A 24,509-nucleotide genomic window follows, 5' to 3' on the forward strand; every position below is an offset into this window, starting at 1 on the left:
TAAATGTAGTGTTAATTAAAAAAAAATTTTTGCAGAAAAAAAATTGCCTAAGAGAAAAATGCTTTTTACGAAAATTATCTGTTATAAAAACATCGATAGTTTTTGTATTTCCTCACATAACCTTAAGGTTTTCGAGTAAAACGTGAAAAAACCCTATTTTATATCTCAAAAGCAAGGCGTATCGCTATCAAATGCAGTAGTTGTGCCATTTGCTATCGCAAATACGTGAAAATTCAATTTTTTTAAGATAAACCATTACGTTTAAAAAAAAAAAAATATTATTTTTTTGTTCTAGAAAACTTGTCTAAAAATTATCTAGTAATATTTATAATATAAAATTATCTAATAATTATTACTAAAACTATCTATGTCTTGAAAAATTATCTAGTTTCAAAAATACAGTTTTTGAATTAAAGCAATTGGTATATTTATCAATCGTTTACGGTATATCTATTACACTGTATAATATATATACAGGGTGTCAATTTGAAAACTTCCCACCCCTATTATCTCGAAACGGGTTAGGTTTTTATAAAATCGCTAGGACACGTCGATTTTATTATCGAGGGAGAACAATTTTTATGCAGAAATCACTTCGCCTCTTTCAACCCCCTACCCCCCAGAACCTCCCTCTCAAAAATCTTAAATAGCAATAGGGGTTGAGTGATACCTCATTTAAAAGAACTTTTTATTCTCTACATTTTGGCACCTTATTTTTTAAATTTGAGTGCTGCGTTGCCAAGTTAGGGTTATTTAAACATTGTTAAATTACTTATTATTAAACATTATTCCTGTAAGTGTTTTAATTACGTTAAAGCTATGATTTGCATTGAAACATGTTATTTAGGTTAATATTATTTTTACTAAACATTTGCATAGCCTTTACAATTATGGTCTTTACAAAAAGCACGCCTAAAATTTATTTTATTAACACATCTACTTTAAGAGGTGTTCTCCATTGTTCTCCAAACAAAAATAAAGTCTATTCTCAAATTCTTCCCGAACATTCTGAAATACCTCTTCTGGAATAGCCCTACTTGCCTCTGTAATTCTTCTTTTTAAATCTTCGATATCATCAGGCTGAATGTTGTAAACAACCGATTTTATGTGCCCCCATAAAAAAAATCTAACGGCGTTAAGTCTGGTGACTTAGCAGGCCATTCTATCGGTCCCTTTCTACCAATCCATTGGTTAGGGAATCTGTTATTCAACCACTCCCACACTGGCCGAAAATAATGCGGCGTAGCTCCATCTTGCTGAAAGTGTAGTTCGTTTTCTTGCAAAATGTTACCAACTTGATTTTCCAGTTCAGTTGTTATCAAAGGATCAATTACATCTTCAAGTAGGAGTAAGTAGAGCTCTCCAGTTTGTTTGTTCAATAAACAACGGTCCTATAACAGCATTTCCAAGAATACCGGCCCAAACATTAATTTTTTGTGGCCGCTGTGTAGCACCCTCTCTGAAAATGTGGGGATTGTCCTCACTCCAGTATCGACAATTCTGTCTATTGACATGGCCGTTTAGGAAAAAGGTACATTCATCACTGAAGCAAATGTTGCTTACCACAATTGCACGAGTGTTTATTAAGTTGGACATAATTTCACAAAACTCTATTCTCCTATCAAAATCGTCCTCATGAAGTTCCTGTAAAGTTTGCACCTTGTACGGATGATATTTATGTAACTGTAATGCTCGTCCTACAGTTTCATGTGACATTCCAGTTAGACGTGCTACTGTACGGAGAGAATTGGTGGGTTCTGCAACGAATGTTCCCAAAATCTCTACTTGAACATCTTCGTTTAAAACACGCCGACTTGCCCTTTTTTTGTTTCCAACTGAACCCATTTCATTAAATTTAGCTACTACGTCCAAAATGTATCTGTGACTTACATTACAATTAGGATTTCTATTATTAAAAACTTCTGCCGTTCTTCTTGCGCATCTTCCTTGCTCGCCATAAATAAAAATCATTTCAATTCTTTGCCTAAGCGTGTATACCATAGTAACTAACAATAACACACAAATTATCGAAATAAATTTTAACTGATTTAAATACCTAGTGACATTGACTGGTAGGAAAGTTCACTAAATACTATTTTAAATTTCGGATCATATCATCGAACTGTATTGAGACGAATTCCATTGCAAACGAAAATAAACAAAAAAGAAAAAAAATTAAATGTTTATCTTTCATGACCAAAAGAATTTGTCGGATTGATAAACACTTTCAGTGAGAAATGCACCGGTTCGCTTTATGGTCAAACACGTTCCAATAGAAATCATAGCTTCAACGTATTTAAAACACTTACAGGAATAATGTTTAATAATAAGTAATTTAACAATGTTTAAATAACCCTAACTTGGCAACGCAGCACTCAAATTTAAAAAATAAGGTGCCAAAATGTAGAGAATAAAAAGTTCTTTCAAATGAGGTATCACTCAACCCCTATTGCCATTTAAGATTTTTGAGAGGGAGGTTCTAGGGGGTAGGGGGTTGAAAGAGGCGAAGTGATTTCTGCATAAAAATTGTTCCCCCTCCATATGAACAAAATTATGAACATTTTCCCATGGGAGAGTTCGTCCAACCAACCATTCCAACAAATTCTTCAAAAAAGCTTTGAAACTTTCTCGAACGATTTATGCATTTACAAAAAATAAATTACTCAAAAAAAAATCAAATTTTTACCCAAAAAAAGTCCAATTTTTAAAAAATGTCCATAAGTTTTTTATTTTAAGATTTACGACTAAATATTATTCCATATTATTTGTTTTATTTTTAATGAGGAATAATATGCTTGAAGAAAATATTCCACAATTCCAGTAGTTTTTGAGAAAATGAGCAAAAGAGATTTTTCCCAATTTTCTGGCAAATTATTTTGTTATTGCACCTATGCGCATTGACATTCTATAACAACCTTAATTCTAACATAATTTTCCAGAAAAAAAATAAAATCGGCCAAATAACCTTAAAGTTATCAAAAACAACCCCACCTAACAATTACATTAAATCCCGGTTACATTTTTTCTCACCATTAGGTGAGAAAAGTGTATTGTAATTTTTGTCTAGCGAAATGTCTAGGGTAAATTTTAAGACGTCAAAACTTTGCCCAATTACCACAGCTACAAGAACAGGATCTGTTAAAAGATCTGCTTATGTTCGGATTCTCCAGAATCTCTAGAATATTTCCATATAAATTTCTCAAAATTTTCAGCTATTTTAAGCACTTAATTAATGAAATTATTAAGTAAATCCAAGCCGTCATGATGACAAATCCGCCATTAAAATTGGGAAAATGATGATCGTAGACGTCAAAATCGACTATTTTCAGACGATCTTTTAGGGCATAAAAGAAGCGTTTTACCTTATAATACCTATATGTGGAAATAGTAGAAAGCCCTAAAAGAGATCCGTAATAGTAATTAAATTTAAATTATAAAAATGGACTTTTTGTTGCTTTGAGGAAAGTCAGCGAGCAGGGTGATTTTTAGCGATTGATACTTTTTTAAAACATTACTTTTAGGGTACTTGAATTAACGATAAAAAAATTGGGCTTTAATAAGTCGTAGTCCAATAAATGACGCCTTGCTGTGCTGCGCCGCCTGCTCAATTATTTTTGGTTTATCTATGACATACAGGGTGCATACAATTAATTTCCAAAGTGAAGAAACTCATAACTTAAATCTTCAGACTCTAGATGGCGTCACTAAACATTGCCTACTTTTTTTTTACTACTTATTAAAAGGAACAAAATGGATACTCTTCTGCTTACTTCAGAATGCAGCTTAAAATTCAAAGACCCGTTGCGACCTGTATCAATCAACCTGTATCGAAAAAAAAATCAGTTCTGTGGCATCCTTGCTTTGAAAAAAAAAGAAATGAAAATGGGTGAATAATCAAGTTGTAGCCTCATATTTCTAGATTATAAAAGACTATACATCAACTCTATTTTAAATAGAAGCAAAGTTATAACCACTTTTGTTCGACAGGTTCCGATTTTCAGCGAGAAATCTCAAAAGAGAGAGTGCTTCCATTAGAGCTTCGTTGTGATAACTATATAGAGGTTCGAAAGATAGGAAGATTTTCTTAAGCGAAAACAAACGAAAATCTAACAACAAAAAAGTTGATTAGTTATTTTCCTTACGATGAAGACGCTTCAAACACGATAATTTACGATCCGAAATTGCGATAACCGTCAATTTTTCCAGCAGGATCCCTTGAAAACCATATTTACCGGCAGATACAAATTACACGTTAGACGGTACCACCATAGGAAAATTGCCGGGCAAGCAAAATAGGTGGGATACGCCAGAATGCCTTCTATAATATCGAACTATTTCACCATTAAGACGTTAACGTACATTAATAAGTCGTAGTTTTTTAGTGCGCCACTCTGTATACAGATAGTGAAGACTGTATAGTGAAGACGTGAGTTAATACCAGTTGAAAAACGGCTGCTTAACGAACTGCGAACATGCCACCGGCAGGTTATTTGTAGCCGATTGTTTTTAATCAACCCATTCAATTGTTTATTTTTCTTCATTTTAGTGCGTGCATAGTAGAATAGAAAAATCGCACGTAGATACTCTAATTGTTATTTATTGACATTGCAAAGGAGGGCGTTTAATTGAGGCTCATCGTTTTATCTTTTGGCTGTAAGTCACAAAAGTTCTCTAAATGACTTGCTCCTATAACCTACCTAACACGAAAACACCGGGTTATAATGGGATTCGAGCAGAACTAACTGAATGAATGCACTTTGAAAATTCAGAAAAAGTCATTTTTCGACCTCGTTTTTGAGCCCAAAAATTGGCACTAAAAATGCGAGATCTCAGCTAATATGAGAGCTACGATCTTGCGGATGGTCTCGTTGGATTCAGAAGGACGAAACTAAGACAAAACCGTTAAAATTCTCGATAGTGCTCATAGAAGCCGAGATATCGACCTCCAACATTTTGGGATTTTTCGTTTTTCCGGTACACCCTCCCGTAATGAATTTTTTTACCAAAAATTGATTGTTTTTTTTTTAAATCGAACTAACTGTATCAGCGATTTATTTTCATCACCTATATCAACTCTCAAATGTGAAAAATACTAATATCTAAATTTATAAGCATGCCTATATAACGTTTATTTTTATTATTTTTTAACATAAATAAAACACAAAATCAAAATCAAAATCGATGCCGAACACAAGGTTCAGAAGACTATCTACTGATCATCAAACAGTAAATCTATGTTTTCTAAACACACTAACTGAAATACATAGTATGTAAAGAGTTTAAGTCGATATCAAAAAAATTAATTTGTCTAGCAATATTGTAGTAAAATGATCGTTTAAAGAATTCAGTTCGATGTCTGGGAATTTGAAGCGTTTTTCTTCGGAGATTCAAATGATTAACATGGCTGTGTTAATCATTAATAATCATAATCATAAAGTGGGCTACGGTTTTTTAAAATTTTATAATAAAAACACAATGAATGATCAATCTGCAGTTAGGCATATTCAGCCACTTTAGTCCAATCAGTTGATTTGATACATGATTTCGTTTGCAGATACCAAAACTAAGTCGAATGTTGTAATTTTTGTCATATAGTCCAAACATTACCCGTAGGCAATATTACAATAATTACGTTGAGATAAAACTAGCTAGTCACAAAGGAGTTTTTTTTATGTTTATATCCAGATATTGCCGATGAATATAAATAGACTTCAGCGCCATGTAAGCCTTTCTAAAAACTCCAGATACATGGTTTTTAAATCGAAGGTTCGAACTTTTACATTCATCAGCGATCTGGTTTTGGTCTTCATTTATTTTCATTTTAATCTGATTCCTAATATCATTGACAGTTGCCAATAAGAAGCATATTAGATTTCAGAGGGTTAATCTTGAGCATAGCAGGTCTATGCTAACATGAGAGCTGCGACCTTGCGGATGGTCTCGTTGGATTCGTATGGACGATTTACTTTATCTTTACTAGTTTCAAAATGGAGCATTCCTTATTGAAACTCACCTGCCTTGATTGACATGATATTGGCTTTCGCAAGTTAGTTTCTTTTTTGGCGACTTGTGTTCTTATTGTTTTTTAGCAAAGGTTCAAAGTCTCTTGGTGATATTCGTGTAAAATTTGTATACTCTCCACTGATCTACTGAAACTTTAAATCTTAAATAAGTTCTATGCCAGAACGTTTTTTATATAACTCAATACACCACCATCGGCAAGAATTTCGTTTTTTTTAGTAAACTTTCTGCGATTACTATGCAACCAAGGTTATTAACGGTGCAATTTCTTCGTTGTCGGACATAGTCCGGAAGTACCCTACACTATTACTCAAAATGTTAAAGTAAACTGAAGCTTGTTTGCATTTTCAACTAGAAATTTAATTATTACAATCAATAAAATCCATGGGCGTCGCGTGCGAGTTGCGTTCAATGTATACGAGGCTTAACAATTTTAGAAAATAGGTTTAAGCTTCTTTCTGACTAGGGCGAATTTCGCGCATTTTTGACAGAATGTATCAAATCCAGATTCGAAAATATTCGCGGCGGGAAATTTTAACTTTTTTGCGATGTTGATGTTTATCATGGGAAATATCATAATCTAGAATTGTTATTTGTTGATGTTTTGTGATGTGTTTTAACCGTTTGCATTTATAAAAAGATAATTTAGTGAGGAATGCTCATCTTTACTACAATTATAATTTTTTAACTCATATGTTTCATAAAAACCGTAGACTTGCCGCCTCCTGCAGTCTCATCCAAAGTCTGTACCTAAAAAAGTTGGCACAGGGAGCTAATTTTGACCATTTTCTTACAAATGTCACATAAATATATAAAACACCAGAAATTATTATTTACGGCCTATATGTTACTTGGGTATCACCATTTAGGTCTTCGTATTCCATTATTGATTATTGTTCCTGTACTTTGTTATTTACGTTAGTTTTTGCACAGAGGTCACACGACACAAAACAAATAGTTAAAATCTTTGAATAAAAAACAACCATTTCTTGTTTTCTATTTAGAGGTTGAAATAAATAAATCATAACTATAACAAAGAAAAAACTGACAATTAATGACAGCTGACAGAAGAAATTCGCAAAATAGTTGAAATCGTTGCGAACTTTTTTGCGAATATCCGCTTTTTCGCGTAGACGAATTTCTATTTGATGTGTATGGGAAAAAATATGCGAATGTACGAGATAAAAATTGCCTGTCAAAAATCTGCGAAATTCGCCCTGGTCAGAATGAAGCTTTAGGCTGTCATGGTTGTAGTATTTAGCTAGTCAACTGTATTAACTGGTCTATTGTAATAGTAATGACAAATGACATTGACATATCAAAAAATAGGGTTAGGTGATGAACAGATTTGGTACAATGCGGCATGCTTGGGAATAGAGTTTCTTTGTTTTGAAATAATTCAACAGTTCTTCTTTTTAAACATTTATTCCATATAACAAACAACCTCCAATTAACAAACGTTAAATAATCAACAACAAAACACCACAATGGTTTCATCTTTCAATGCCCCGCTGCCATCTATAAATACACCGTTAAACCAGGACTACTTTTCATTGTTTAACTACAGGAATCTGTAATTTAGTCGTAATTTGCAGGAAGAAATGACTTTGAATGGTGCTTATTTTTAAAAAATAAGGTATTATGAATAACAAACAGGAAATATATATATTAAGAAAAAGGTCTATAATTTGATAAATGAATTCACTTGAGAGGTTATATAAATAAATTGATATTTCAATTATTATATTTAGTAGGGGCTTAATAAAATTAAGGGTTTCTTAATAAAAGAGGCCTTTTTTGATGGTCATACTTCTACTATAACCATAAAATTTATAGTTTCACACTCTAAAGAGCCTGAAAACTTATTTGGGCTTTAACCTTGGATGAAAAACCAAGCAAAACAACTCAACCACAATATAATAACACTTTATAATAACTGCAAAATAAATAAATGTATTCATAAATGCACGGTATTTACAAAATTCCCCACTAGTTCGCTTTGTATTCACATATTACAAATTCATGAATTATTACATCAATAAATAAATAGTATATAAAATAAAATCCGTTGGTCCGTTGGCTGCCAATGTCAAACCTGTCACTTGTCAAGTTAAATAGCCGATCTTGTTTTCCATTCCTAAGAAATCTTAGCAAAGCAAACCATTGAGTTCGATTGAACTATACTATTTAAAAAACATTTGCTAACTTATAAAAATCACGTTTTTGCTCTAATCACTTTTGGCAAAAGTGATATAAAAAACCGTTTGATAATATCGCGGTTCATTTTGCTGTCTACAGAGGCCACCCTCTATGACATTTATGACAAATGACAGATAAGCGTTTGACGTTTTGCCAGGTAAGTGACAGCTGTCAGATTTTAGAACAAAAACAATAGCAAAAAATGTTTAAAACGTTTTAAATTAATAAATAAAAGTTCGATTGTATGCAAATGTACAATTTAAAAGGTAATAGTCGGTACGTACCGGCAGCTAATGGGCGATTTCAGATCGATCTAAAAGTCTAATTTGGCCTCCGCATCATGAAATGATAAACATACACACACATGAGGGAATTGCGATGGATCAACGGATTTATTATACCAGGTGTTGTGCCTTGGGCGGCGAGATAACTAGCAAGAACTAAGCTATTTTTTCGTAAATTCCATTGTATGTAGGTATTACCTATTAGTTAATATTTGTATACAAATAACTTATTTTTTATTAATGGAATCCATTTACATTGTAATTATAACAGTATACTAAATTACATACAAGTTTTGTGAAATACATCATATCCCATATCACTCAATTTAAATAAAAACCACTCAAAATCATTGTAAGGAAAGTAAATCATCTAACACAATCAGAAATTATTAACAAGACCATTATTGAAAGAACCATTGACAGAATTTGTTTTAGTTTTTGCTTAAAAGTAGTAAGTTTAGAATCGAACTGATTTATTTCCCCTTCATATGCTGAAATTATGAAATAATTTATTTTCAATTTTATTGATGGATACATTTTCTAGTTCAGCTAATTGAGGTACAGTTTTAATTAAAATTTCCAAAAAATTTAAAAACCATGGTACAATTATTAATTGCCTGGAATTTTAAAATAATTCTAATGTAAGCATTATTAGTTAGTTAATTAGTCAAGGTACAATTTTAGCATGAAATGTTCAATTATCTATGGCTCAACTGTCTGGAATTATGAAATAATTTAATTTAAACTTCAATAATAAATAAATTAATTAGTCAAAGCAGTTGAGTTTTAATTTTAATTAAACTGCCTGAAATGTGATAAAATTTGTGGCAGAACTTTCTACACTCTTAAAATAATTTAATTTAAACTTTATTAGTGGATAAATTTAATAGTCCAGGCAGTTAAGGAACAATTCGAATGTAAATATCTAAAATTCTAAAAATTTGATGTTCTATTGACTGGAAGTTTACAATAATTCTAATTTAAATATCATTAATGTATTGAATAATTAGTCAAGGTACTTGAGGTATAATTTTGGTTAAAATGCCTGAAATTTTTAATAATCTATGGCTCAACTGCCTGGAATTATAAAATAATTTAGTTTGAACTTCAATGATAAATATTAGTCGAGGCAGTTGAGGTTTAATTTTAATTATCCTGCGTAAAATATTATAAAATATAAAGCCTAACTTCCTAAATTTATAAAATAATTCAATTGAAACTTTAGTAATAAATACATTTATTAGTCCAGGGAGTTGAGGCATAATTCTGAATAAAATATCTAAAATGTAAGATTCAATTGCCTACAATTATTTTAAAATAATTTTAGTTTAAGTGTCATTAATAAGGTAAATAATTAGCCAAGGTTGTTGAGATATACCTAATTCTAGTTACAATGTCTGAAAAGTTTAATATTCCTTGCCTCAACTGCCTGGAATTATAAAATAATTTAATATGAACTTCAGTAATAAATTAATTAATTAGTTGAGGCACTTGAGGTTTAATTTTAATTAAGCTACATGAAATGTTATAAGACCCATTGTTAAATTTCCTAAAATTGCAATATAATTCAATTTAGGCTTTATTAATGAATAAATTTAATAGTCCAGGCAGTTAAGGAACAATTCAAATTAAAATATTTAAAATTCTAAAAAATTTGATGTTCAATTGACTGGAATTTTACAATAATTCTAATTTAAGTATCATTAATGTGTTGAATAATTAGTCAAGGTACTTGAGGTATAATTTTGGTTAAAATGCCTGAAATTTATAATAATCTATGGCTCAACTGCCTGGAATAGTAAAACTAAGTATTAAGTTAAAAATTAAAGCATTGAATAAGGGATTAAATTGTTTTTAATTATAATAATTATTTAATTATTATTTTATTTTTTTCTATTTAACAAGTTTAAGATAATCAATAGAAAAAAAGTAAATCATACCTGGTCCTATAATTCTCAAGCGAAATTAAATGCTCGTCAATCTAACTGAACCTTTAATTAAAGTGCTTGAAATGTTAAAGAAACCAAGTCCCAACTTCCTAATTTTATAAAATAATCTAATTGGAACATTATTAAATTAGTCCAGGCAGTATTGAGGCACAATTTTAATTAAAATATTCAAATAATCGAAGATATTGTATATTATTGAAAAAGGTATTTAAAAAGTTTTAGACTGTCTGATATTTCGAGAAGAAATTTTAAGTTTAAAAAGTGACAACAACTAATTTATTACTGCATTCTTTTTAACTCTAGTGTAGACCAATTTAAACTGTCCCTCATCTACTGATATCCACTTTTAAAAGTAGCAGTTTATTTTGGTCATGTTTGAAGCTAAAAACTGACCTATACTCCAAAATTGATCTAACATAGCAGAAATAAAATATTCCAAAATTAATATAGTCAATATAGTCAACACTTAATGAAACTAAGCTCCTTTATTAACCTACTCAATTGAAGATTCTTTTGTAGAAGAGCAGCTTCGTTGAAACACTTAATTCCCAAATATTAAAACACTGGCATTTGTATATATTCTACCTGCCTTCTTTTGGTTAAAATTTGGTTTTTATTATAATTTTGATTGAAACATTTATATTCTGCAATAGTATTAAATTCCATTTTACGTTTTTTTTTTCTTAATATTCTAGAGGGCCACATAATCGAAGATGACTTCAGAGAAGCCACCTCTCACATTAATCGCACAAAGCGGGACCTGAGACACTATGCCAGAAATGACATTTTCTATGACATAATTAACCGTAGGCAAATCACCGAGGAGGAGAGCAAAAGGAACACCAGACAAAGCGATTATGCTGCATATTCTGACGTCGGGAATGTGTATCACCTAAGGGCCTTGATTGTGGCCGATAGTACCATGCTGGAGTTTCACAGGACCCATCAGGAGTTGACCAAATACATTTTAACATTGATGTCTCATGTAAGTGTGACTCTGAACATTAAATTAACATTTACATTCAATTCCTAACATAAGATCACTTGTTTTTAACTTGCTTAAATTGCAAAGTAAGACAGCATTAATCATTCCTCTAAATTTAGATCTAAAATTAATGTAACATTAAATTTGATGCTACATTTTTTTTCAAAAATAGGCCATCAAATATAAAAACATTAACAAGTTTTGCTTCAGCTGTAAAATGTATATTTCACCTCACTATGAAAAAATTTAAGTATTATTTTAATTATGTTAGTATCTACTATTATAATACTTAAATGAATACTAAAAATGCACATACAGGGGCTTAGTTCCCAAGGTGCCTCCATTACCTATTATTAAAATAAGCTGTACTTAGCATAACATAATGTAATGTAAATATGACATTTGATTGGAATGTAATTGAAGTTAATGATTATTTTTGTTGTTAGGTGGCACTTTTGTATAAAGAGCCTTCCATTGGGAACGCTATCAATGTCGCTGTGGTGCATATCCGAATTTTGGAACGTCCCATTCCCGAATTTTATAATAAATCTTCCTTGAAGTATAAAGTTTCTAAGGGTAAGTAGTACGTATATTAATTGCCTTATCTGTTAATTATAAGTTAATTTATTTTTAAGAGCTTATAAGGGAATTTTGCGAATGGAAACAGAAGAATATTCAGGATAAGCATAATGTAGCTGTCCTTCTTACCAGGTAAGAAAATATTTAACTAATTGTTAAGATCAGACTTGTACTTTTTTATTTGTTTGTCCTTAGACACCCGATATGCGCCGATGATAAAACCTGTAACACCTTAGGAGTAGCTGAGGTGGCCTCTTTATGTCGTGATAGTGCATCAGCGGGCTGCGCTATAGTAAAGGATAAAGGATTGTTCACTTCTTATACTATTGCCCACGAGTTTGGACACACTTTAAGGTCAGTTTGAGTTTTTAAGTGAATTTATTTATTAAATATACTCCACAGAAACATCCAATGACAGTGCGTAACACATAGTACCATTTCTATTTTATATTTTTTATTAGAAATATAATTTCTATTTAGAAATATACAGGGTGTTCATTTGAAAACTTCCCACCACGGATTTATCGAAAACCACTGTTTAAAAAAAATCGCCGAAATACGTCAAAAGGTTTGTCAAGGGGAACAACTTTCTAACCTAAAATTGCTTCACCCCATTTCACCCTCTGCCCCCCAGGGTCATCCCCTTAAAAATTTTTAATGGCAAGGGGTATCGAGTAATAGCTTATTTAAAAGGTCTTTTATTTTGACGTTTGATTTTTTTTTAAATAGGTCGATTCGTTTTCGAGAAAATTGGAAGAATGTTTGTTTATCTAAATTTGTTCAGACTTGACTGACTTGTTCAGAGTTGACAGTTAGTTAAAGTTAGAAAATAATGGTCAAAACACACAATTTTCAATAAAAGTTGAGCAAAAATTTGATTTATTCTTAAAAATATGAACAGTTGTGTTGGAAGTTTTGTATTCAGGGTTACATTAAAAAAAAATGTTAAGAAATTCAAAAATTTGTAACCACACTACTAAAAAAATCAACAAGGGGTGTCATTTTTTTTTTTTTGGTTTTCTATGAATGTTTATAATTTTAAAAGTACTCAAGATAGAGATTTTTTGTTTAATATTTTTTGAATCTCTGAGCACCTGGTGTATTTCCTGTTTTCGGCTTATCATTGATTTTTGGGACACCCTCTATAACGTCAACCTGAGTAATAATAAATTCAACTACTAAAATATTACACTACTTAAATCTATCGTGCAGAGGCTTACAAATATTTTAAACTCATAAAAACTACGAAAAAGACGGAGTAAGTTTTAAAAACATGTGCCACAGATTAATTAGTTATATCGACGGTTAAAGTACGGTACCTCGTAAGTCGCATTTTTGTCAAAATTGAGATAATATAATATTCCGGTAAAGGACACTATCCGCCATCTAATGATAAATAGTTTAAGCTCATTCATTATTTATTTTATTTTTAAACGGCTAAAATCGATAACTCGTATTTGACTTCCATTAATTTTCAAAAGCGAGAACTCGTAAGTAGCGACATGCAAACTCAATATATTTGTAACGATACCTCGTAACTTCTGTTAGTCAGCCATAATAATTGTGCCATGGTGTTGAGGTTTCGTTGGTATTCCTGTGAACAATTTTGGTAAGTAAAAGCAGTATTTAATATTTAACACACAATTACTTTACAACTTTTTATTGGTTTTTTATACACCTTCATTAATGTTTTAGTTAAAAATAGATTTTTGTTTTAGCTATAACTGCTGTTAAATGACTTCAAGAATAAAAAAAATACTTGAACTAGCAGAGAAAAAATTTATAGAAAATCAGCATGAAGATCTTGAACCTGCACCAACTTCAAGTGCAAGTTTAGACGTGATCACTACATTTGATGACCTAAACAATATTTCAATCGACAATAATTTCTTAGATGAACACCCGAAAACATTGTTCAAATGATTAATGATGCCGACTTGGTATTTTGTAACGACTCCTTGGTTGAAAATGACATTGTCATTAATTTGTATGAACCAAATCAAGAGATTTCCGCAGAAACCATGATGGAGAATGACCCAACATTAAAATTTGTAAATATAATCGCGAGTGGGAACATGAACAACATGAACAACTCAATTCTCTCTTTAAACAATACAGAAAACGACGTATTGTTTCATGAGGAAGTACCTAACAAACAAAGTAAATACCAAAATAAAGAACTTATATTATCAGAAAATAGCATGACAAATGAAACCATTTTTGCAAATGACAATCCGATTAAAAATAAAATACTAACTGAAAACATACCTAATGACGAAAATACAGTAAACGAAGACCATGACGTATCTTCCAATTCAGACTTCGTTGTAAAAGTGATAACTCAGAAACAAGTAATGACAGTGGCCATATATTGCAAAATATTACAAATAAAAAAAAGAACTAGGAACAAGAAAACGAGAAGTGAACCAAAAGCTAAGACTTACTGGCAAGCAATATGTAGGATATAGAAAACCTGCAGGACAAAAAAACACTTTCCATGATATATCAAGAAGTGAGAGAGTTTTAGGATTACGTTGTAATTGTACGCAAAGAGTAACTAAGGAAGCACAGAAACGAAAATGCTTTTTAGTATCTGAGGAAAAACAAAAAGAAATTTTTAGTAAATTCTGGTCTGATATGTCATGGGATCAAAGAAAAGCTTTTGTATCACAATCTGTTTCTATTGTCCAACTCACTAGACCAAAAAAGACTGAAGATGCATCAAGACGCAAATCCACGTTGGAGTATTCTTTAACTTTGGGATACGAAAAGGTTCCAGTTTGCAAAACAATGTATTTGCGAACGACTGGTTTGAGAGAATGGTCTGTTAGAAAATGGTCTATGAAAAGTGAAAATGGCTTGACAGCTAGTGTTGAAGTTAATAGGAGTATCAAAAAAAATTCAATCAATTATCAGGAAGAAGACACAGTCTTTCTCAAAGAGTTTTTAAATTCCCTTCACAAACTTCCTTCTCACTACCGCAGAAAGGATACAAACCGCCTTTACTTGGAGCAACAGTTTCAATCTTTTGCACAATTACATCGAGCATATCAACAAAAATGTAAGGAAGTCAACAGGATCCCGCAATCAATTGTGTCATTACAACAAGCAGCTAAAGAGATGAACTTATCTATTTTCCGTCCGCGCAAGGATCAGTGTGATACGTGTTTTAGATTTAAGAATAATAACCTTTCAGAGGAAGAATACCAAGTTCACCTAACTAAAAAAGAAGAAGCCAGGAAATCTAAACAGGCTGACAAGGAATTAGCAAATTCAGGATTTTGCCATATTGTTACAATGAATGTTCAGGCTGTTAAATTAGCTCCATATTTAGCAGCTAGTGCTTTATACTATAGGACTAAGCTATGTAGTCACAATTTTACAATCTACAATTTAAATAATTGAGACGTTGCTTGCTACTGGTTTCACGAAACACAAGCGGATGGACAAGCAGCTACGTACGCTTTCCTGGTACATTTTTTAGAAACAAACTTTTTCCAAAACTCTAACAAAGATTCCATTGTTATTTACTCAGATGGATGTACAGCTCGGAACCGAAACTGTATTATGTCCAATGCCTTGCTTCATTTATCTGAAAAATACGAGGTCGTGATTGAACAAAAGTTTCTAGAAAAGGGTCACACTCAAATGGAGTGTGACTTAGTTCACGCTGCAATTAAGACCAACCTAAAGCACAAAGACATTTATTTACCTAGTGATTATCATTGTATTACCAAAGAATCGAGACCAAAAAATCCTTACCAAGTACAGAACATGAATTATGAGTTTTTTTTTAAATTATGGTTATCAACCATTATTAAAATATAAATCCATAAGACCCACCCTAAATAAGAAAGTTACTGACATCAGAGTTTTAAGTTACGAAAACGGACAAATTTTCTACAAAACTAATTATGGAGATGAGTTCCAAGCTATACCGGTAAGAACATCCAAAGTGGAATTAAGAAATGCGACATTTCCCCAACTGTTTGACTCACCATTGCCCATTTCAAAAAAAAAATGATTGGATCTTCAAGCAATAAAAGAAGTTATTCCCCAAGACTGCTGGGCATATTATGATCAATTGCCCCACAAAAAGGAAAATATAACATAGTAAAGTCTTGGCATTATAGCATTGGCTTTTCAATCTTTTCATTTTAGAATCTTTTTATGTTGAGTTTAAGTTTATCAGACCATGTCAACTTTGTTGTTATTTTTTGGTTTTTAATCATTAGTTTTTCTAAAATTTCGTCAATTTATAAAGTAGTTTACGTGTACCTATGTGTTCTATAAATATTTTTTCTTTGCAATATTTCAAGTTTTTATAAAATCGATTTTTGTATTTTGTTTATTTAAAATAAACGTCTTGTTCTGTATTATCGTTTTTAAATAACCATTACAGTACCTCGTAACTGACCAAAAAAAAAAATACGGGAGCTCGTAAAAAGCTCTAAAATTTAAAAGAAAAGGTTTTTGCCTATTCATTTTTCACAAAACAAAAAATAGAGCTTTTCTATTTATGAATATACTAAAAATATTAAGGTAGTATCTATCCTGAGTATTTAAAACAGTTTTTACTCTCTCCTGTAAAATTTCCCTTTTGCGACTTACGAGGTACCGTACTTTAGCCGTCGATATTTAATCTGTGCATGTGTGCTATATTCGTCTTAAGTACTGCTATACGAAGTATTTTATAGAGGGATGTAGCGAAAGAGTTTTCAAAATTTTGTAAATTGTTTTTTTTTTCAGTATGGTACATGATGACGATACAAAGTGTACAGTACATAACGCAAACGTCCAACATCCCAATCATATTATGACCAGGACTCCAACACAGGAATCAAAACCGTTTACCTGGTCTCGTTGTTCCAGGCAATTTGTTACCGATTTTGTATCGTAAGTAGATCTAATTTGTGCTACTTCTAGTATATAACCATTAAAGTCTGGTTTACTGTACCACTTTTACAATTTGTCCAGTTTGTTTTTATTGCATCGTTTATCTCTTTTTATTGCGAACTAATTGACGTAGTAAAATCTCGTTTTTATTGAGGACTTGTAATAAAAATACACACTGATTTTTTTGTCATTCGGGTTCAGACAAATTGCACAACAATCATACATTATTCTTCTTCATTGTCACATCATTTATATGAGAAAAAAACTAAGGTAAAAAGTAGGTGATCGAGATCCCTAAAAGGCGTTTTCATTGAAAGCGCACCTGACAATTCCTTTATCGCCTCCGCGGTAGGCGACAAAAGAAATCTCTTCTTAGTACTGTCGATTTCTTTAACTTTAATTGTTTTAATTTTTTATTTATTTAAGAACATTGCGAAATGTCGAGGCAGATTTTTAAGTTTGTTTTTCACCGAATCTATAGTCATATATGAAGTGTTCATTGTGGCCACTACATTTGGAATATGATCCAAAAAACCCATGATTGGTCGCACTGATGGTCTCTCCTAATGAGAGTATTCAAAATATGGCAGTAATAATTTCAGAAGTTTAAATGTGAATTTAAAAGTCTTGAATGAAAAAATCTTACGCGATCGATTTATTAGTGTGTAATGAATCCACGTAAGATTATGGAAAAAATGATTGTTGAAACCAGAATAGTTTGGACATGCAAAATTCAATGGTAAAATAAAAATTACTAGGTACAAATTTTACGTAAAATTTAAATATAATGTTTTAAAGTGTTGACAAAGTATAGCATGTAACACATCTAATTTTTTATATTTTTTAGGTTTTTTTACTATTTGAATTTTTTCCTAGTATTTAAAGTAATTTTCTTATAGTTTACGATCGTTTAAAGGTACTTTTATGTATATTTTTAAGTAATTTAATATTAATGCGTATTTTTTTAGTTATTTTCAAATTTTTTAAGTAATTTATTTATTCTTTCCAGGCATCTAAAGTAATTTTATTTTAGACTATTTCAGTAACTTGCAATTTGCAATTACTGTAAGAACATTCTTACATGTTTTAAACTCTTTTAGTAATTTACATTCGTTCAGGAATTAAAATATTTTATTAAGTTATTTCTAATATGTTCCTATGGCTTTCTCCGTAAATTTCAATATTTTTTTGACACTTTCAATTTTTTTTTTATTTGCTATTTGAGACCTAATATCACTTAAAAATTAAGCTTTTTCAGGAGGGTATAGGTTTAAAAAAAAAGTATGTATAACCTGAATTTTTTTGTCGTATAATTGGGAAATAATGTCACTATATTATTTATTAAGTTTTAGGGAGCTAAGGTTAAAATATCCCTTTTTAGGCGTTTATTTGGGAGAGACAAAAAGGGTTTAATAGTTTAAATAATAAGTTACTTATTTTATTGGGTATTATGTCACGCATTTAAAAGAAATATGAACTTAAATCTTTAACTATACCTTTCGTTATATTTAATTTAATATAAATTCAATAAGATTTAAGTATAATGATTTACTTGAGGTAATTATTAATTTTTAAAAAATCCAGGTATTTTAACTTCTTATTTTGTTTTTAAAGTAACATTTTTGTATGTTTTTTAGCTATTTAAAATAAATTAATTTAGCGTACGCTTTTTTCGAAATTTAAACTCTTCCAGAATAGTTACATTTGCTATTATTTATCAATCTTAATATTTTTTAGACATTTTATATTTCAATGTTTTTTTTTACATTTTCCAGATCTGGTAAAATAATTCTTATAAGTTTTAAACTTATTCAGTAATTTGCGTATGTATTTGCAATTATCCAGGTCTTACTTGTATGTTTTCTAGTGAGGAATTAAGGAACGCCTCACACTACTTACATGCAACGATGATCTTGTTCTCTTCGCTTAAAATCGATCCGATCTTGTTTGAGGCGATACATCGATAACTGCCTCCGTCCTCTAGTCTAGCCGATATTATTTTGTAAAAGGGGTCGGTGGAAAAATCCGTGATCGGTTCGCCGTCCTTTAAAGTGACCCTCACACGATTAGTATTACTGACAGTATTTCGAAATACTGACAATAGTACTGATCGTGTGAGGGCAAATACTGATGGACTTTATACTGATAATACTTTCAGTATACTGATAATACTCGGGGTCCTGAAAGTATTTAGGCGGAGCCAAAATACTGATGAAAATATTGATCGTCCGAGCGCAGTAAAGTAATTTAGTATTTCAAGTGAAGTCATCGAGGCATCATGGAAGCTTCTGAAGAAGATAAAACAAGAAAATCAATATTAAAGAGGTTTATTGCAGCTTATAAGTCAATGCCAGAGTTGTGGAATATCACATTGAGAGAGTATTTCGATCGAGACAAAAAAAGACGCGGATACGAAGCTTTGCTTCAAATTTATGTACGTTTAAAGGCACAAGCCACTATTGTGAAGATGTGAAAAAGCAAATTAATACACTACGTAGTAATTACAGGAAGGAATTGAAGAAAATTAAAGACTCTAAGCGCACTGGTAGTAGTGCTGAAAGTGTGTATGAACGAACTGGGCGTGGATATTTTATGAACTTTTTTAGTTTTTATCAGATGTTGAAATTTCGGAGAAAGGAAGAAGATCAATAAAACAAAATGAGGTAAGTAAATGGTGTTTTATTGGAACAGGAAAGTTACATTTTACATTTTTTAAACAAACCAAAATACCTATTTCGATTAAGTTAAATTTAATATTTTTCTTTGCCAATCCACTTGCCACTCTTTATTTAAGTAGTTCCTAAAGCGTTCCCTAACTTGCTTAGCGTTTTTTGATGCATTTCGATATGATCCTAAACGAAGCTCATTCAATGTATGTTCGGATCTGTCTGTGCCGATAACGACGTCCCCTGTTTCCTACATTTAATATGTTAATATAATAATTATTTGTATTTGCTGTTTTCATTAAAAAATTGTGTAGATAACAGCAGGCTAAACAACAACGGTGGCCTTTTCAGGTGATAAATTTATAGCTTTTTGAAATACACCAAATCGAGTAAGTAGTATGCCAAATGCGTTTTCAACTACTCGGCGAGCCCGTGACAATCAGTAATTAAAAATCCGCTTTGTCACTGATAAATCCTCTTGGCTAAATGGCTTCAATAAATATTCGCTCAGCGCAAAGGCATCATCCCCTATAAAAACGTAAGGACATTTTTCGTCGGTATTTGGCAGTTTTGAGGCATCAGGAATTTTCAACCGATTGTTTTGGAACATTTCCCAAAAATCGGTATTGTAAAGAACTCCTCCATCCGATACCCGTCCGTTAGTACCAACATCAACCATTATAAAATTATAATTAGCATCTACAATCACCATCAAAACAATGCTGTGGGTGCCCTTATAATTATAGTACCTTGACCCGAAATTCGCTGGTTTAATAATGTAAACGTGTTTTCCGTCTATTGCCCCAAGGCAGCTCCAAAATTGCCACTTTGCCCCAAAGTCCTTTGCTGTTTTCTCCCATTCGTCTCCGGTTAATGGTATCTAAAAAAACAAAGCATTTAATTCATTGATCTGTTTCCTATTGTTTCAGCGTTCTGAAGACATTCAACAAAAAGAAGGCACTGATAGAACTGAGAAAGCAACAAAAAAAAGCTACTGGAAACCAGGATAACCAAGATCGTCAGCAGCTATTATCCATGGCGCGTGAATATCTAACTAAAGACGATGAATATCCCATTGGAAAAATTTGGGAAGCAAAGTTGAAAAGTCTTATTGACCCACAACAACGAAGGTTGGCGGAGAAATACATAAATGATATTCTTTTAAAGCTCCGTCAAAATAAATTGTGACGAAGCAAATTTTGTTGATGTATATTCAGGAGCACCATCAGTTCAAAGTTTATCATCCGCCAGTTGCAACTATAGTTACACTTCAACGCCCATGTTCTCTCCACCAATGCCATTGGATGAAGTACACAACGTTAGTCAAAATCGACAATATTTACAGAGAAAAACAAACCACCGAGAAGCGACAAAACCCGCATTTACCGTTGATTTTCTGGGGTCCAATTTTGGTGACCTTGAGCGGGCTTAAATGACTGGCGCTACATATAAAGTAACGGAGAAAAATCGTTTTGGCAATTTAATAGTTCCGTACACGGAGAGAAATACGACAATTAATAGATTAAAATTTTTATTGGGAATTTGAAATCAAAACTATTACATTATTTTACTGTTGGTATAGTTAAGTTATAGGTATACCTAAACTATACCGGGTGATACAGGAAACAGGGAACACGCAACAACTTTTTTATTTTTCAAGATAAAACAATTGAATACGTCAAAATATGCCTTTATAACCATTCTATTGACATACCAAATTTCATTTGTTTATCTTGAAAAATAAAAAGTTATTGCGTGTTCCCTTTTTTCTGTGTCATAGTGCCAACTATAGTGCCGGTAGTAGCCGGTATAGTGCCAACTATAAAAATTACCATTTAGGATAAATAATGTAAAACAAAAAATCTTCTAAACAAACTTTTATTTTTTTCAGGGAATAATATTGGCTCATTGTATAATGAAACACAAAAATACATTGGCAATAATTGAATTAAACCTAGGTACATTTATACATTCCGCAAAATTTTTAGTTTTCGAACATTTTTATCTTTATTTGTTTTTAAGACCCTATTATTATATTTAATGGTGTAAAATATTTTCAACCTTATAAATAATTTTAAGATAAAGGTTTTTGGAAAATGTGCACAAGGGTGTTCATAATTAATAGTTTTCATTATGTTAAATAAATTGTTAGATATTCCCTGGTTTATGCACATTTTCTCAAAATTACAATTGAATATTTCCTCTAATTTAAATATATATGAAATAAACTCTTCTGGAGGAGATTGTAAGCCACCAAAGTTACATATACTGGAATTATAAGCCTTAAAATGAAGAAATAATCTATTTATATCCATTTCATCACACATTTTGCCGAAATTGGTGCAGGTATCACAGTTAATATGAACTTCAAGTGCTCTTTTCATAATATAGCCACAAACATACCGAAAGGCATTTTCTGTGGGAATATGGTCGGTCCTATAACTATAGTTTTGAAGTGCAATACCTTTTGCAACTTCAAATTTTTTTTCATTGAAAATTTCGGGTATATTGATGGATTTGACGTTCATCAATATACTATCCAAATCATTTTTACAATTCATTCTTTCCGAATGTAAGTAATTCTGACAGAACAGCTTTTTAAACGCTCTTTGGAATTGCAGTGGTGTTGGATTAACATTATTCCCACTTTGCTGCCTTACAGCACCAAAGAAGTTTTCGATACAATCTGTATTTAACCTCCTAGTCTTAAGATACTTGTAACCCAATGTTGATAACTTTTCCCATATTTTTATCGTGCTTCTGATTGTAACCATCCAGCAATTACGAAATTTCACAGAATTTGTGATATCTTTATTGCTAGAGTTACAAATTTTTAATTTGTTTAAAAAAAGTAACATCTCATGGAAAAATTCTATTTGGTATGGTGATCCATCATAAACATTTTTAAATTTACAAGGATCTCCCAAGGATATTGAGTTTAATAAATCAAAGAGGTTATTGAATTTCTCAATTACCTCTATGGTTCCAAATGCATCGGCAGGGAGTGCACCTACAGTTACATATGTATTCATCCTACTTGCCACAGTATGGCTAAGAACTTGGCTAGCGAGACCTACTTTCATTTTTTCAAATGCTGAGGGACATATATGGGAATCTGTCAACTTTGGGGCACATCTATAAAACTATTGTTTATCTGCACGATAGAAATCATTTATGAAAGTCCATGATGTTTTTTTTTCGTCAAAGTGAAATGAATGATTAAATAGATTATTTCTTGTTGCTTTGACTAGATGACATGGATCAAAAATATAAAACAAGTTTTGGTCTCCGAATTGAAATTCTGGGTTTTCATGTGTCACACCTAAAAATTTAGAAAGTTCAATAAAATTTGACCCCATATCACTAGCAATACCTTCTATTTTAAGTCCAATTTCCAGTAATTTAGGAATAAGCTCGCCCATAATAGTTTTTAATTTGGAGGCTTTTAATTGTGAACCTACTAAAAAATACGCTAAAGGCTGCTTCCAGGAAGAATATAATCCTCTAGCCATAATAACTAACGCATTTTTACAAATAAATGGTTCTTCGGTTTGTTCACCAAGATCTGCAAATCCCACAATTCTATCTTGTGTAACGTTAAAAGCAATATTAGCCTTTAAAGATATTTCATCAATGCACAAAATGCAATGCTTGTCTTGCTCAAGCAGGGTGTTAAGTTTGATTTGAAGAGCTTTATATAAAACTGCATTATTAATACCAGGCTGGCAAGAAATATTTTCTGTAATTCTATGCAAACTTCTTTTTGTTGGTAGAGTAAGCAAACTACCTATGAATTTATATGCCTTCGGGCTTAAAAAATGCAATGTTAAGGCAAATTGTTTTAATTCCATAGAAAATCTATGAGATTTGCGTCTCTTGCCCTTTAGTGCCACATGAGTTTTAATAACACATGCCAAAGGTTTACTTAGAAATTTGTCACATAACCTGTTAAAATCTCTTACATCAGGATCTTCTTTTTGGCGTGCTTTAGCAGTTACACCAAACTTTCTCATTTTTTTAATTTGCAGTCGAAGTTTTCGCTTTCGGGGAGTGTTACTACTCAGCTGAGAAGAAGTCTGAGTAGAAGCTGACGGAGAAAGAAGGCCTGGTGGAGAATTCTCGGACGGTTTATCTATTTCGATAGATAGGAGGTTGCCGAGGGGCTCGCACACTGAATATTGTGAAGTGCTTGGGCCTGCAAATAATAAAAAAATGCTTTAACATTTTAAAACTTTACATCTTTAATATGAATAAAATCAGAAAGTAAAACTGATAGACTATATGGTAAACTAAAATAAATTTGGAAATTCTGCTCAGGTAAAACTACCTATGTATTTGGTTTTCAAACTTTAAATAAATTATAAATAAGTGATTGTGAGGTTGGTTTTCATAGAAATGGAAACAAAGACAAAGGGTATTATTTTACCCATTTTATATGGGGTCCAGACATTTTGGTACCTAATCCTAATCCTGGTACCTGTCCCAGACAAGTCTTGTATAACCATTTTATAACAAGACCTTGTCTGGGCCTTGTTATAAAATGGTATAAAACTAATTAGGGTTTTCTGAAGAATAATCCATTCTTACTGAAATCTTATTCCAACCTACTAAACTGAAAGAAGAGAATCTTACCAGAAAAAATATCCAATAATGGGTGTTTTTCAGGCGTCTTAGTTCTGTCATAAGGAGAATTTTTTTCGGCAATACTTTGCTGGGCCAACGTTGCTGGTTTCATAATTGCAGGCTGTATTAAAATATCTAAAAAGAAGAAATATAATATATACAAAATATATTTTTATGTGCAAAATAGGGTTTCAAGCATAAAATTAATATTAGTTAGTAGGTAAAAATTATAGTTAAGTTAACCCATCAAAAGCTAACCTGATAGAATTTTTATGTCCTTTTCCTTTGAGACTTTTTTTGGCGGTCC

The 24,509-nt window shown here is 31.5% G+C and overlaps 1 protein-coding gene across 6 annotated transcripts in view; it reads left to right on the forward strand.

Moving 5' to 3' along the window:
• LOC126750302 (A disintegrin and metalloproteinase with thrombospondin motifs 9-like) overlaps positions 1-24,509 on the forward strand; it is a 354,367-nt gene that overhangs the window by 273,875 nt on the left and 55,983 nt on the right. For 5 of the 6 annotated variants that reach the window (XM_050459873.1, XM_050459877.1, XM_050459874.1 and 2 more), the window contains 5 exons: positions 11,149-11,438; positions 11,885-12,014; positions 12,074-12,149; positions 12,213-12,371; positions 16,767-16,913. In XM_050459873.1, the coding sequence (XP_050315830.1) occupies positions 11,149-11,438; positions 11,885-12,014; positions 12,074-12,149; positions 12,213-12,371; positions 16,767-16,913 (802 nt within the window). Of the gene's footprint in view, positions 1-8,444; positions 8,692-11,148; positions 11,439-11,884; positions 12,015-12,073; positions 12,150-12,212; positions 12,372-16,766; positions 16,914-24,509 lie in introns of those variants that run through there. The other variant, XM_050459879.1, reaches the window with a different exon arrangement.

The sequence above is a fragment of the Anthonomus grandis genome, chromosome 2 (assembly GCF_022605725.1).
Source record: "Anthonomus grandis grandis chromosome 2, icAntGran1.3, whole genome shotgun sequence".
In the NCBI taxonomy this organism is placed as follows: Eukaryota; Metazoa; Arthropoda; class Insecta; order Coleoptera; family Curculionidae; genus Anthonomus; species Anthonomus grandis.